At 41.3% G+C, this 15,950-nt stretch overlaps 2 protein-coding genes across 2 annotated transcripts in view; one reads left to right on the forward strand and one right to left on the reverse strand.

Annotated features, from left to right (window-relative positions):
- rpap3 (RNA polymerase II associated protein 3) overlaps positions 1–15,950 on the reverse strand; it is a 196,419-nt gene that overhangs the window by 146,575 nt on the left and 33,894 nt on the right. The window lies entirely within an intron of this gene.
- slco1d1 (solute carrier organic anion transporter family, member 1D1) lies at positions 124–11,908 on the forward strand. Its single transcript, XM_076051757.1, has 15 exons — positions 124–272; positions 1,759–1,853; positions 3,163–3,304; positions 3,663–3,795; positions 4,885–5,009; positions 5,093–5,239; positions 5,408–5,506; positions 6,258–6,521; positions 7,858–8,022; positions 8,802–8,997; positions 9,079–9,244; positions 9,833–10,017; positions 10,100–10,164; positions 10,622–10,739; positions 11,045–11,908. Exons 2-15 carry the CDS (start codon positions 1,803–1,805, stop codon positions 11,259–11,261), a joined length of 2,073 nt encoding a protein of 690 aa, XP_075907872.1. The 5' UTR covers positions 124–272; positions 1,759–1,802; the 3' UTR covers positions 11,262–11,908.

Genomic DNA, 15,950 nt, shown 5'->3' on the forward strand with positions numbered 1-15,950 from the left:
ACCCCCCACCCCCCACTGCCGGAGTTTCATCCAGTGGCGGCAGTGCTCACGTTTGGGGCCCGTGCACTCGTTACGCATGAGTGTGGGAGGGCTTCCTTTTTTCTTTTTTTTTAATTGACATGATCAAGTGCACGAGCGGCCGGGTTACTGATTACATGCCATGATATAGTCACTCTGTGATAAGGCTCACGCTCAAAGGCACAAAGTTCCAGAGTGGTCAGCTCTCTCCCTTGACTCATAATCCCACTCGCAGCAGGACCATCCATCCACAGGTAAACAGCACTTTTATTTTGTTTTGTTTTCTTCGCCTCACTTGAAATCTGAGACTTGTGCAAACCTTAAAAAAATGTTGCTGTTTATTTGTCAAATAAAGTGCTTCTGGGTTCATCTTTTCATGCCTAAATGCAAAAGATGCGGTGAGGAAACTCACTGGCCTCCTCTGAGAAGACTTTTTTTCCTGTTCCAATTTTGCTATTTTCTTTTTTTTTTTTTAAATGCTGGATAACAGTCATCATGTTTGACCATTAAAATTGACATTTCAAGAGACATACAAATAATTTCAATGCTGTTAATTTAGAGCAGTGTCATAAACCTCATACTGAGCGAAGGAACTGTATGTATGTTTTTGATATTTTTCAAAAAGTCTATGCTTTCCTTTTAAACTGACCCAGATCTCTACTTGGTTCCAATTTATTGACACAAATTGTCTAGAAATTAAGAAAATCAATTGAGATGGTTCGGATGTAAAGTTTACAAAAAAAAGCGAAATGTTTAAATGTTACAGACATAAAAGAATGATTGAAGGAAATTTCAGAGGCAACAATCATTTCTGAACAAACCCACAGTCTTTCATCCTTTCAGGATTTACGAAAATTGATGCCTGCGGTGCAGCTTTTTTTTTTTTTCTCGAGCGCTCCGTCACCTTCAGGTCTGCATTTGGGGATCATGAGGCTGATTGAAGGGGTCTGGAAGATGCTGGAAGAAGCCTTACTTTATGCTGGCCTTTTTTCCACTGATGATGTACTTCTCAACAATCTTTTAGCTGCACACGTCTTGCATACACAACTGGCTTCACCATGAAAGTGTGCCACTTTTATAAATGACCCCCCTCCCACCGACAACCCAACAGAAAAACAAACTATTTTCTCAGTCCAACTGTTGACTTTTGATCTCATGATTACTTTGCCTTATGCAATCATGTTGATCTTAGTAATGCAGACACCTGAGGGATCAAAGGTCTTAAACACATTGTTGTGTGTGCGTTTTTGTTGTTGTTTTTTGGAGGGTGGGTCGGTTGTCTTTTGTGTACACAGACAAATTGGAGCATATCTTTTTAAAATTCTCCATGCAGGTTGTAACCGTGCTTTAGTTTGTGGGCTGCTGAGCGGTTTGTCACTGAGGTGAAGCTCTGATTCCTTTTTAAAGGTCCGATCCTTTGCATGACACATCCGTGTCCTTCAATTCCTTCAGTAACTTTTTCCCCCCAGGTGAACGTTATTTAAAAGGCCTAGTGTTAATTGTTAGGTTCAAGTACAGGCAGGTTATGTTGTGGAGTAATATGTCCACCTCCTCAGGTCTTGAGTTACACCATGTACCTAAAAAAATATATATATTTTAATTCTACTGTATGCCAATAAGTCCAGATATCAGAAAAAAATATAAAAAAAATTTGAAAATAGATTAATTGTGCTTGATTTTTAATGTGCCACTGACCTTGTTTTGCATTTACTACCGTATTTTTTTTTTGTTGTTGTGTAGGTCCTTTCACATTTTCTTGGATCTCTGAATCACACAGCAGAAGCATGAGTGTAGAGTCCAAAAAACCACGTGAGGCATGCTGCTTCAATCTCAAGGTTGGTATATTTTTTTTTCTTTCCCCTTTTGCCCAGTTACAATATGCACGAGGTGCCATGTTTGGTCCTAGTTACTGAAATCCCAGCCTTTCCACGATTGTGCCATGTTGTAAACACGCTTTTCTTTCACATTATCTTCCCTGACTCAACTTGCCGTGGCACCTTTTATCTCAACACTATCTGTGTCCCACGAACGGTTCACCCGACCTGGCTGTAAAAGGCAAAGCATTAACGACAAAACGTCTCGTTTCTGTTCCTGGCGAGATAAACTTTGTTACTTGGACTCTGGGTCGAATTTGGAAAAGTTGGTCAACGCTGTTGTATGTAAAGATGAGGGCTTACAGCCGCACCTTGGCAAGAGTGTCTGTTCTTTAATCACAAATTATAGAAGGAAGCTAGGATGAATTTCTAATGGTAACTGTTATTTTAAAAGGGCATAGTCATTTACAGAACAAATAGACATGCAAAGCAAATAAAACGTGACACTTACGCACTAGAATAAACTTATTTTAGAATAAACTAAAATAAGAAACTGCTGGGCTGGAGTGAGTTCCCTTTACTCTTATTTACAATGATCGCCACAAAGAATTGACTTGAAAGGTGTGTAAAATTCTGTGATGCAGTTCTCAGATTTTAAAACGCAGCGCTCATTTGCTCGCCCTTCCTTTTCCCGGGCCTGCCAGCGAGCTGCGGTGGCCTTCGCGCATCAGAAAGAAATGTTGGGTTCTTCACGGAATTACAAAGTTTCTGTAAATTCAACTATTGAAACCATTTGTTTTCTCTAAATTTTATGTAAAATTTTATGCTATTTTTTCCCCCTCTGTATTAGCGTCCACCCAGCTATTGCTCACCTAGTGCTAGATTTTGCCATGAGATTAAGTCAAACTGCACACACTGCCCCTTTAAATGCTTGCTTAAATAAAGACAGAGATTGAGCCTCAATAAAAAACATTTGAAACAAATAAAGACAGAGATTGTTACAGTGTAACAATTCAAATTGGATAAAATCTTAAGTGGCAATCAATGTCGATTGAATCAAAGTAAAAAAAGGTGCTTGTGTTAACACCACTTAAGCACCTGGAATCGTTCTTTTTTCACCTTGAAGACTGAAACCCCAAAACTTGATCTTCTCAAAGAGTTTTTTTTTTTCCGGGGGGAGATTATGAAGCAATTATCAATCAATTGTCTGAAGTGAAATTCACGGGAATAAATCCACATTTCAATCCATCCCCTCTTTTTTAAAAACACATAAGAAACAAACACATTTCCATCACAGTTTACATTTTTGAATTTGTGTGTGTCTTTGCAGTTTTTCCTGGTCTCCCTATCGTTTGTTTACTTCTCCAAAGCCTTCTGCGGAGCCTACATGAAGAGCTCCATCACTCAGATTGAGCGGCGCTTCGACATCCCCAGCTCTCTCATCGGGGTCATTGATGGCAGTTTTGAGATGGGTAGGCACACTGTTTGGAGCCACCAAATGTCAGGGGATGGCAAATCTTTCGGCTTGTCATTGTCTTATCAGTACTGTCAATGTAAGACCGGCGCAGAAAGACACCGGCATGCAGGTTAAAGCAGGTAGAAAAGAAACAACAAAACAAAACCTAGATTTTTATATTCAAATGCACAGTGAAAATTGTCTTCTTCTTCTTCTTGCTTGAACCAAAATGTCTCTAGAAAGTGTTACCTATTTTGATATATACGTATATATGTAAATGCTGTAGTATGACAAATATACATACATTCTTTCATCCTTTTAAGTCGGTACCACAACCATTCATTCATTCATTTTTTTACTCCTCTCTTTTCCAGGCAACCTGCTGGTGATCGCCTTTGTCAGTTACTTTGGCGCCAAGCTCCATCGTCCGCGGCTCATTGCAATCGGCTGTCTTTTCATGACTGTGGGGACCTTTCTCATAGCGTTGCCTCACTTCCTCCAGGGACTGTAAGTTCATGGCCTCCCCTCATGTTCACACATGTGTCCCGCAGCATCTGTGCACACCAGCACTCAGCTCAGATTGGACTTGACTGATCCCTTTATCAAGAAGAGTCTTCCATCGGTCCTCAACTGTGACTCATCACAGGGACTTCCTCTTTGGTTTAAAGCAAATAATATTTTTAAGGTCCTATGTTTTATCTGTTCTAAGAGCTTTTACTTTTAATCCACAAGAACAACTTGCATGGATAACCAGCCGAAAAGTGTAACGCTTTATAGTTTCCCTGGGAAATTTCAGATTTGGCTCTCAGCCTCAGCCTTTTCAGCTTTATCAGACTCCCAGAAAAATGTCTTCTTTTCCTCCCAAAAAATAAGTTGTTGGTCACAAATGAGCACATCTAAAAGGACAGAACACCCGTTTTTGTTTTTTGTTTTTTGTTTTTTAAAGAAAGTCATTAGTGCCTGTTATGACTTCACAAAGGGCTGACTGCCAGAATGGCATGTTATTGCAAAAACTTTCTAAAAAAAACTTTCTATGCATTCATGTAGTCATGACAGATTAGTCACTTATTCAACTTTTGTGTGTAATAATACTCTTATGGAAATGAATGAATGAATGAATTATTTTATTTTCTTTTGGCGTATTAGAACAGGTACAACCATTTGTTAATACACATCCATTTGATAATATACGAGGGCCGGAAGAAAAAAAAAAAGGACTAGGCGGAATCTAAAAGGCTTATTTAAGCCAATCCTTTACCATACAGCCTATCCTTTACAATCTATTTTCTTTACCATAAAGAAAATAGACATAATAGCAAAGCCATAGAAGAAAAGCAAGATATTCACATGAAAAACATGTACATTAAATAATGCTTATTGGTCATATTTCAGCCAAAAAAGGAAAAAGGAAATTTTCAGACATAGTTCCTTTCCCCATGAAAGGTCAAAGGTGTTATGAGTCGTTATTAAGTGTTGGTAGCGAAACAGAACCCCCTCTTTGATGATGATGTTTACACAACACCTACAATATGTCGTAGCTCATTGTGTATTGAAATTTGCTAAAATATTTGTCTCCCACTCCCTCCCCCGGCCAAGATATAAATATGAGACTAGCGTGTCTCACAACACGGTGGCCAACGGCAGCGAGGGGGCGCTACCCTGCCACGCCAACCACACCGAGACCACCGCAGACGAGTCACTTGATCTAGTCACCAGAAAAGGTACAGAACACAGTGAATCTGGTTACGGCGGCTTGCGTTTCCATTGTCGCGCCGCAGTCTCATCCCTGTCGTGTCGTCCTCAGCCTGCGAGAAATCAGCCGGCTCGTCTCTGTGGATCTACGTCTTCATTGGGAACATGCTGCGCGGGATTGGAGAGACTCCCATCATGCCATTGGGTGTTTCTTATCTGGATGATTTCTCCAGAGAAGAGAACACTCCATTCTATTTGTGTTGGTTCCTTTATACTCCTAACTGTATACATATGGCCTTTTTTTTGTTGTTGACTTGAGCAAGTTTGGCTGGCACAATCTTTTAATTTGTAGCTTTTGTAAGTTAAGCTTTTTTTTCTTGCTTTTTTTTTTTTTTTTTATAACTTTTTCTATTTTTCTATTTGCCAGCCTGCATTCACACAGTTGGAATCCTGGGACCGATGTTTGGGTTCATGCTGGGCTCTTTCCTCACCAAAATCTATGTGGACATCGGATCGGTGGATTTAGGTAGGGAACAATTATGACAAATAATAAAAAATGTTGCTCATTGTATGTTAACAATGCCTTTTGGCACTTTTAATATTCTGGCCCAATTTGAAAAAAATTGATAATAAAAATCCCAACCATTCCTGTAGCATTCAATCTAATCCAATTGAAAATGTTCAAGTCCAGCTGCACAAACAATTCAAGTGACATATTTTTTATTTCAATATTAAAGCTGCACTGTAAACATGTTTTGTTTTAAATTTTGACTGAGATGATTTATTATTCTATTTTTACCAGGCAGGTCGCTTGAATTCAAAAGATCTATTTTACAAGCATGGCCTGGCCAAAATAAGAGCATCCCAAAACAAGCAAAACAAGAAAGAAAATGAAAGAAGAGAAAAATAAGATCAAATAAATGCAACTCAATACAAGTGCTTTATAAATTTGTGTTTATTTGATTTGGTTTGTTGGTCAGTTTGTTGACTATGTGTCTGACATGAAGTTATACCATTACGTAATGTTGTACCATTATCTAATGAATGCTTTGATGACATTATGTAGAAAAACATGTTGCGCACAGACTTGAACTTCTTGAACCCACCTGTGGAGGTTGTTTCAACAGCAAAGGCCATCCACCATTTAAGGCACAGATCCCGCTGTAAATGTAATAACAGGACCCCGTGCCCCTGCCCTCCTGAAAATACGAGATGTCGCAATGTGCAGGGGTCAACACACCCTCATAACCTTTTGTTTTCTAACCCTTCTGTCCCAGATACCATCACTATTAACCACAAGGACTCCCGCTGGGTGGGAGCCTGGTGGCTGGGCTTCATCATCACTGGTACCGTGGTCATGCTGTCCGGCATCCCCTTCTGGTTCCTGCCGAAGTCTCTGCCCAAACCGAGGAAAGATGAGGATCAGACAAAAAGCACGGAACTGGCTACCACTGCAGAGCAGGAGAACTTCCTGCCAGAGGAGGACCAGGAACATCAGGGGACGAACGAGAAGCCCGTCTCCTTCCAGGAGCTGGCTAAAGGTATGAAAACAAGTCCCTCTTGGCCTTAAAGTAGTGTTAACAGAAAATGTTGAAGAAAAAACAAGGTTTTCCATTTCCACTGTGCAGATGACAAGACTTTTTTGTTTTAACAAAAATATTATTACACTCTATAATGTAAAACACATCATTATAACATAATAACTATCGAAGATGTGCAGATTTTCATGCTGACGTTTTTTGCTAACATCATACGTGAACATTATTTCTAATCTAGTACCCAATTTTAATAACATTCAGGCAAACCAGTTACAAAAAAAACAAAAAAACATTTTCATTCCCAGTGTAAAAAGAACTTGACTTGAAACAGGACATGGTTACCCCTCCAGAATGTCCCCAGGCTTGACGTGGAAAAGCTAAATGACTAGCCCACTCTTTGAACAACACTTCCAAAGTGGGCCTTAATCTTTCAGTGAGAATCATAACACCTAGACACATGCAAATATTTTCCATGCTTCACGTGATTAATCATTAACTCGGAAGAGATCAGACAGATCTTGAACCCAGACAGGTAACCCTGGATCCTGGCCAGTGAATGCATGTTGTCTAAGCAAGAGTTCAACGACACATCAGAACAGGCAAACACAGGGAAACTCTGGGATCATGCACAGTCATGCCCTCAGAAACTTCAGAGTAAACAAAATATAAATAGGGGGGAAAAAATATATAATAATTGTGTAATGTTTTCTCTACAATGAGCTGCACAATAAACCTAACTATGCAATGGAAGATATTTAAAAACAATCATCTAAAATTTGACTTTGACCAGCCAGAATTAAAACAATAATGGGTGACAAAAATCTTTTTTGTTCATTAAACTTTTTTTCCCCAACCAATAATTACCAGAGAAATCAGAAAAATTTTTCACAGAAATAGTTATTTTTGCTCTTTTTTTTTCACCTGTTCCCTTAAATACGAACACATTTGTATCATTCTGCAAAATAAATTGACATTTATCAAACACAGCTGTGTTGCAGTTTGAGTTATGGATTGACATTTTTGCAAGTTGCCAATAGTCAACTGGTAGGAACAGCCAGCATCAACACACGTGCCACAAAAAAAATTACCTGTATAAGCCACGCCCACTCCCATAGTTGCTTATTGTGCTAAATTGTCCTATTGATCTATCGATTTATCGATCTGTCATTCAGTCAATCAATCAATCAATCAATCAATCAATCAACTTTTATTTGTACAGCGCTTCATTCTATCATTCCATTATTTTATCTATTGTTCCATCGTTTGATCTATTTATCGATCTGTCAGTCTCGATCAATCGATCAATTAATTCGCTTCTGCATTGTTTTCCCCTCACCAGACTTCATTCCGTCTCTGAGGCGCCTCTTCAGCAACAGCATCTTCACCATGATGATCCTCACCTACCTGGTGGCGGTCAACGGCTTTATCGGCATGATCACCTTCAAGCCCAAGTTCTTGGAGCAAGTCCATGGCCAGTCGGCCTCCAAAGCCATTTTCCTCATAGGTACTGCGGCTGGCTTTAGAGCGCGCTTTGTAGAACACAATGATGTTATTGAAAGGAAGTGTGATTCGTGGAGATAAAGCGGACTTGGAAGCACCGCCGCTGCTTCTCCCTTCAGCGTGTGTCCTGTCGAGAATCCCCTCTGGCTTTTATTTAGAATTTTTATGACCCGCATTGGCTTGCCTTGTTCCTTATTGTTCCTCCTGCACTGACTAGTGACACCGAACATCACATCAAGGGCATATGCTGTAGCACGAATGGCTCACTTGCGTGCGTTCTCAAGGACTTCTTAAAGGCCCCACAGTGTGCAACATTTGCTCAACCAATGTGTTCTAACAAGAGCATCAACTCCCCAGGAATAAGAAAAGTCCCCCTTTTGCTAACTTTGCTGTGCTGCTTTTCAGCTAAAAGACACAACTGTGTAAACTAGCCCTTTGTGATGTCACAACAGAGAGTGGTACCAGGTTTCCAGATGTTGGTTTCACCCTCTAAGCACTGTTTTTTTATTCCTTTCCAAAACATCTGGAAGTTTTGGGGGTTTTTTTGCAGCAAGGCTGTAAACATAAGGCTAAAATGTCTTCTCGCCATCTGTTTCTTACAGAAACAATTGTGCAAGGCCATTGAGATGTCCTATTATTTTTTAACTAGGTCTTCTTCTTCTCCTCCTAAAATCCACTACTTATTCAGCACTGTTATCATAACTTCATGATCTCAGGCAGAGATCTGCTGGTTTTCTTGCTGTCCGGCGTCACAACATTTTCGTCTGTTCCGTCTCCTGCCAGGTATCCTGAATCTTCCAGCCGTTGCGCTGGGCTTCATCACCGGGGGTTTCATCCTGAAACGCTTCAAGCTGGGCGTCATTGGAGCTGCCAGGGTGTCCATGGCGGCCTCGTTGGGCGCTTTCTGCCTGCTGTGCGTTCAGTTCTTCATACACTGCGACAACGCGGATGTGGCTGGCCTCACTGTCACATACCAGGGGTGAGAAGGAAACTCTAAAGTGCCCTCTCGCATCCGAATTGCTGCCTTCACTGAAGCCCATTTACGTCTCTCACTCACCAGGGCCCCTCAGGTGTCGTACGACCAGCAGACCTTGCTGTCGCAGTGCAACATGGGATGCTCCTGCTCGGTCAAGCACTGGGACCCAGTGTGCTCGGCCAACGGGATGACGTATGCCTCGCCCTGCCTGGCCGGCTGCCAGACTTCCACAGGCAGCGGCAGGGAAATAGTAAGCCGACAATTTATTATTTCTTCCTGGAAATGGAAGGAGTGGAGCATGAACGCAGCAGGCGGAACTGAGTAAACAGAAGCCGATGGGTGCAATTGCAGCTCGTCGTCTTGGCAATTTTTGTGGCAAAAGTAGAGAAAAACACAATGTCAGTACTCAAGGAAACGTAGAGCACTTGACTTTTGCCACTGAAGTGTGCATTGAAATAAGAAAATGGACATGTTATTCTGACTTCAGCGCATTGAATAGTGATGAATTTATTAGCATAGATAATAAATTCATGACTAATTTGCGTTGCGCTTTAAGGGAATGTAAAACTAACATTTTTTTATTTACCACGCCCCCCCCCAAAAAATCATTAGAATACGCTTGTCATTCAGTATTTCCGTTCTGAGAGAGCTGCTTTTCTCACCAAACTTGATTAATTGATCCTCTGCACTCACTATATGCAAGTACCTGATATCACGCAAGTCAAAAATACCAACAAAAAAAACAAAATATAACTTCGAACCCAAGACAGAGACCGGTTTTTCGGAACTTTCCCCACGACTGGTGACCGAACATCGGTTGTCATGTCTATCTCATCAGGCGTTTCACAACTGCACCTGCGTCCAAGAGAGGATGTTGCCCAGCATGAACATGTCCACCTCGTTGGGTCAGTGTCCCAGGAAGGACGGCTGCAACTACATCTTTAAATTCTACATGGCCCTGTCCGTCGTGGGGTCCTTCATTTCAGCCTGCGGGGGCACGCCGGGATACATTGTGCTGCTCAGGTTGGTGGCGACTGACCAACAGCAGTGAAACGCACTTGTTGGCAATGTTTGACGGCCTTGTTTTGGCTCCTCCCCCCACCAGGTCCATACAGCCAGACCTGAAGGCCCTTGCTTTGGGTATGCAAACACTGATAGTCAGAACTTTGGGTAAGTCCTGATATTCATGTCATTCATTCATTTTCTATACCCGCTTCTCCTGCACTCAGGGTCATGGGGTTTACTGGCGCTCATCCCAGCTGTCTTAGGGTTAGCGGTATAGTAAAGGAATCACCAGTTTATTGTAGGACCACATTGGAAAGAAGGGGTTCCCAATTTACCTCACATGCATGTTTTTGGGACTGTGGGAGGAAGTCAAAGCACCCAGCGAGAACCCACAGACACAGGGAGAACATACAAACTCCGGAAGGTCACAGGCTCGGGGATCGACACCACAACCCTACCGCTGTGGAAAATACATCACGTACAGCAAATATATCTTGTGACAAATTACAAAAAACAATATATTTTGTTCCCTGGCTATTTATCTGGACTTTTACACCTGTATCTGTGCAATTTTTGCCTCTTTCTGACCTTTCTAACTTGATTTGTTTTGTTTCCTTTGAAGGTGGGATCCCTCCTCCAATTTACTTCGGGGCTCTGATCGATCGGACCTGTTTGAAATGGGGCACCAAGCAATGTGGAGGTCGCGGAGCCTGTCGACTGTACGACGCTAACAAATTTAGGTACAGCGAGTCTTGCCAAACATAAACACTAATGTTCAAAAGTTTAGGGTCACTGATTCATGTGTACATTGAACTCAACATTAATGAAATAATAATCTTGAATGCTCTGCTATCATTATGAGTGCATGAAAAAAATACACGCACACTCACGCAAATATATACACGTAAATATATACATTATATATGTGTATATATATATATACATATGTATTTACATGAGTGTATATACTGTAGGTATACACATACAGTCTCTACATATAAAATGGGCCGAAAGTAGGTTTGAAAGAAATGTACCTGGCTTCCAGGATAACATTCCTGGGCCTGGTTGTCGGCCTCTACTTCCTGTCCAACACCTTGTGGGGGGGCCTCTACTACAAAATCGTCAAGCGGCAGAAGAAGCTGGCGCTGAGGAAGCAGGCCAAGGAGAACGGCAGGGACGGTGCGGACGGCCATGCCAATGGACACGCCAACATCAGCATTGCCAAGAGCACTGAGGACACAGAGAAGGAGAGCACCATCTAACCAGAAGGTTTTCATTTGCCTTCAGACTTGGGACGGGAGGGCAGGTCACATTTCCATTTTTGTTTTATTACAGTCTTCACTTTACTTTGTGTTGGAGAGAGAGAGAGAGTGAGAGAGAGAGAGAGAGAGAGAGAGAGAGAGAGAGAGAGAGAGAGAGAGAGAGAGAGAGAGAGAGAGAGAACCTCCATTGTGGACTGTGGTTTGTTCACTGAGCCTGACTTGCCGTGTCAGTAAGGGTAAGACGAAAAACAATATGTCAGATATCTGTTACGCATTGTGTCTGACCGACGCTAGCAGTAGGTTGGTCCTGGCTTTTTATTCACAGTGATTTTTGTAACAGTTTTATGGATACAGTGTATGTACAATCTATGTACAGTGTATAGTATATATTGGAATACTAGGACAAGGGAATTTTTTAGTACAGTGTTGTGTTATCTTTTCCATTTTTGGGGGGTCAGTTATTAACACTATGTCTCCTTAATATTTAGTTTTGGTGACGGGGAGGATTTAAGGGATTTTACCGTGTGTCTCGTCAGCGTCGTAAAATGTTGATACTGTGAATGCACCTCTTTAACTTTGCTGCTGATGTATTCCTTGAACTCTTGTAGATCCAACTTTAATCTGAAATAATTGACTATTTCGTTGTATGCAATGTGTTTTGTCTCCAAAATGTGTGAAATACATCTTGTACCACGGGATAACACTGAGTGAAACATCACAACTTTTTTTTTGCACCAGAGTGACATGCACATGGAAAGATTTTACACTTCTTCATGTCATCTGGTCCACAGGAAATGTGCAAAGGCAGACAAATCTGTTACCCATATGCAGAATAACAAAAAGGTTCTTAAAAAAATACGCAAGTTCCTTAATATTAAAGTACAAAAAAAAAAATCCACTCTGAAAAAGGAAAAGACAAAAAAAACCACAAGAAGAGAATCACTTTCAGGATGATATTATTAAAAACAATCATATATAGTATTTATTTATTTAAATATAGCAAATGGAAACAATTAGGGCAGGGTTGAAAACAAACACAGAAACTCTTGTTGTGACAGTTTCCTTTTGTGTCACACTGTGTGGAGGCAAGTTACTTGACACAGCAGGAAGTCACAAGACAGCATTGACAATGCAAAAAAACACAAAAACACAAACTTAAACACAACTTTACAAAATCTCCTGGACGTGGCAGAATTAAAAAAAAAACTGTTCACTTCAGAGGGATCCAGATTAAATATTCTAAAATAGGAGTCACCAACCTTTTTGACACTGAAAGCTACTTCATGGGTCCTGAGTCATATGAATGGAAACCAGTTTGCTAGACTCTCCTGAAATAATAAACTCTCTAAGTTATATATTATTATTAATAATCTATGATCTATGAATGGTCTATGTGAAGACACTTATCAAGTTAATGAGTTCTCAATAATGATCAACAATGACTTAATAAGGTTGGATGAAATTGAATTTTAGACGCAGCTCAACGAGTTGTGCAATTTTTCAAACAGGCCAGCGGGCTACTTATGTGGTCCTTGGGGGCTACCTGGTGCCTGTGGGCACCACGTTGGTGACCCCTGGTCTAAAAATTGTGTGTGTAATATTGTGTTTCCCCACCTGTTAGCACCTTCTCTCCTGTGATTCCTAATATGCTGCAAGCTGCTATGCTTGTTTCAAGCTTAGCTGGCATCTTCTTGTCCTACTGTGCTGCTGAGTTGAAAGGTTCTGGATCAGCCAATTTGCCATTTGCTTCCTTAACTGTCCAGTTTGGGCCCTTGATGACCATCATAACCTGTCTCCTTTTGTATTATTCCCTTTCCTTTTGTATTAGTTTGCCCCTTTCTACGTTAATGTTTTCCTCCTCATAACAATGGACATCTTCAGCTTTGCCTCTATTGTTTACAATGTGTAATGCTACCAACATCCAATCAGAGAAAAACAAGAAAACCATGTTGACAACAATGAAAAAAATGTGTGCCAAAAAATACCAGGAAGTTAGTTGCAGTTAGTTGTGTATAATCAACAGCTTAATATCTAAAAATGACAGTAATGCCACTGAGAGGGTGAAAGTCGTGAATGCTATCTGCAACCGGTTGTCAATACTCACAAGGAAATCCTTAAAAGAATCTTGGAACTCTAACACAGGGAGAACTTCATACAAAGTAGGCTCAAATGAATATCCAGAGAAGTAGTTATTGAACTTAAATTCAGAAAAAAAAAACATGTTTAGGTGAACTCAATGTATTTCCTGCCACAGAATCACTGCAAGGGAAGAGGTGGTTGTGACTGCAGGGGCCTCGGCGATCAGAAATCACTCGTAGCCTGCAACAAGACAGGGGAAAGTGATCAATGGATGATGCTGATTACTGGTCATTTGGAAGTCATCAATGTATTTGGGAGCCGACTCATGCGGTTAGTTCATCTTACGCTCCACACGTGTGCAGTGGATGATCTGAGTGGGAGTTCAAGACTGGACCTTACGCAATCCGTCTTTCAAACATTGACTCTTGTGTGTTTGATGTGCACCTCTGCAAATATGTTTTGTGGTATTTGGCAAAGGTGATGATTTGGTTTCTCTCCTGTAGTTTGCTTTTAGCCAGTGCTTTGAGTAAGGAATACTGAAGTAATAGGCTAAATTAATATTAGATTAGATGTACTTTATTAATCCTTTACAGGAAATTAAATTGTCACAGCAGCAACATTCATACAGTACCCTCAAGACACTTAGGTAACAAAAATAAAACCAGTCCACCCACAACTAAAACCAACCACTATAATAAATAAATATACACAAGCTTACATTTACATATAGACAATGAATAAAGAAATAAAAACCAGGCCAAGCAACGTGCAGGAGTGATTAAAGTGCTGAAAATTAGTACTGGGCTAACAGTTATTGCACATTAAAAAGTCTGATGGCGGTGTAATGTGTAATGTCTCATAATGAGTAAACTCAAAGAAGCTACAGAATCATTGGATGCTGATGACATATCACATTTGAATATTATGCACAAACAAATAGAAGCTTTTCGGAGTACAGTTCAAATATCCTCAATGAAATACATCTTTGTTAAATCGTGTGTGCGTTGCAAAAAAAGTGAATTTGATGATTATATTACAAATTTAGTATTATTTTGCAGCTTCAGTTGTTCGCCAGAAGAGGGTGCTGCGTTACTCTAAACAGCTTTCGCTGCTCTACAAATCTGACCATCTCTATCTCATAAAGAGAGCTCTGACGCCGCCTTGTGGCTCCCTTTTTGTCTCCGTTCGTCCATGCTGGAGGTAAAACAAAGAATCAGTTGCAGCAGACGGCTAAAAACCCGCGTTTTGCTAGAGCTGTAAAACTTAAGGCTAAATATGCAGCGACCTAAAAGTTCATATATATATAATTTGAGGCAGCTCCACTCGAAAGTAGAAAATAGAAAGACACAAAAAAAAACAGAACCTTGGTGTATATGTGGGGATCTTTAAACTGTAATTTGACAGTTATTTGATACTTAATATTTAGATTTTTTTTTTCGTGGGCTATATTTTCAAAAAGCCAAAGGCAATCAGTAATCTGGGGTTATTACTTTATGGACTTCCCTTCATTTTCAACCCCCTCTTCCCCCATAAACATACACGCCGCCTTGTGAGAATGCACAGTGTCCGACCTCGCCAGCAGGTAGTGCTCTACACTCAACTACTCCGACCTCACTCTCTGCGCAAGGCGCACGGGGGTGTCACTGAGTGCATGCACGGCTCTGCTTTTCTTTGCACATAAACTTTGTGCAAGAAATCCTGACGTCCATTTGTTTTACAAAGACGATCGACAGTCGTCACATCTAAACTTCACAAATGAAAGTCAAATGTAGGGAACAGAAGGCCATCGAGCAAGCCTTTTTAGGAAGGATGATTTTTTTTTTTCTCCTAACCACTCATTTACTTGCCGCTCCGCAAGAATGTAAAGGCTCTTAATCCTAATCCTTGGAATATTGTGTACAGGCACAGAGGCTCTTTGTGCGACCTGCTGACCGGCGGCTCCAAGCCTCAATCAAGGTTTTCTGACTCAGGTTTCACTGGCTGCTCAAGGCAGCCTTCCTCCTCCTCCTCCTCCCCCTACACCTTACAGCTCCACCACCTCTTCCTCCTCCACCTCCTCCGAGCTCCTGCATCGTTAGGACCACCAGCAAATTCGCACCAGAACACTTTGACCTCAACTTCTGGAGCGATAAAGTATCTTGCGGGACGAGACTGGGAAGGCCCACTTGGGAGTTACTAACCCCCCCCCACACACACACACACACACACACACACACCCCACCCTCCACTCTTACTCCTCCTGTTCTCCTCTCACTGCCCTGTCCCCGTCCTGCACTGGCAGGCATGTGGGCAGAATAGAAATGCTTCAGGCCTTTTGTGCCGCCGCTTTCGGAGCAGCAGCTCTGCCTTGGGACGGGAGAAGTGGAGCGTGGGGACAGCAGATTTAACTTCTTTAACTTTTTTTTGGAGAGGGGAGCGCATGGCTACTTGAAGAGGAGCAGGAGAAGAGCGAGGAGCCTGGAGATGCACAGGAGCAGGTATTTTCTTTCAACTTTTACTGTAGTTTAGTTTAATAATGCTAAAAAAATTAGCTTGGGAAGGAAACCCTGTGAAAACCCTGCTGCTGCTGCTGCTGCTGCTGCTGCTTCCATCACCCATCCAAAAGTTATA

Source organism: Nelusetta ayraudi, unplaced genomic scaffold, assembly GCF_046127955.1.
Source record: "Nelusetta ayraudi isolate G7.1 ecotype Tasmania unplaced genomic scaffold, CSIRO-AGI_Nayr_v1 ptg000135l, whole genome shotgun sequence".
Classification (NCBI taxonomy): Eukaryota; Metazoa; Chordata; class Actinopteri; order Tetraodontiformes; family Monacanthidae; genus Nelusetta; species Nelusetta ayraudi.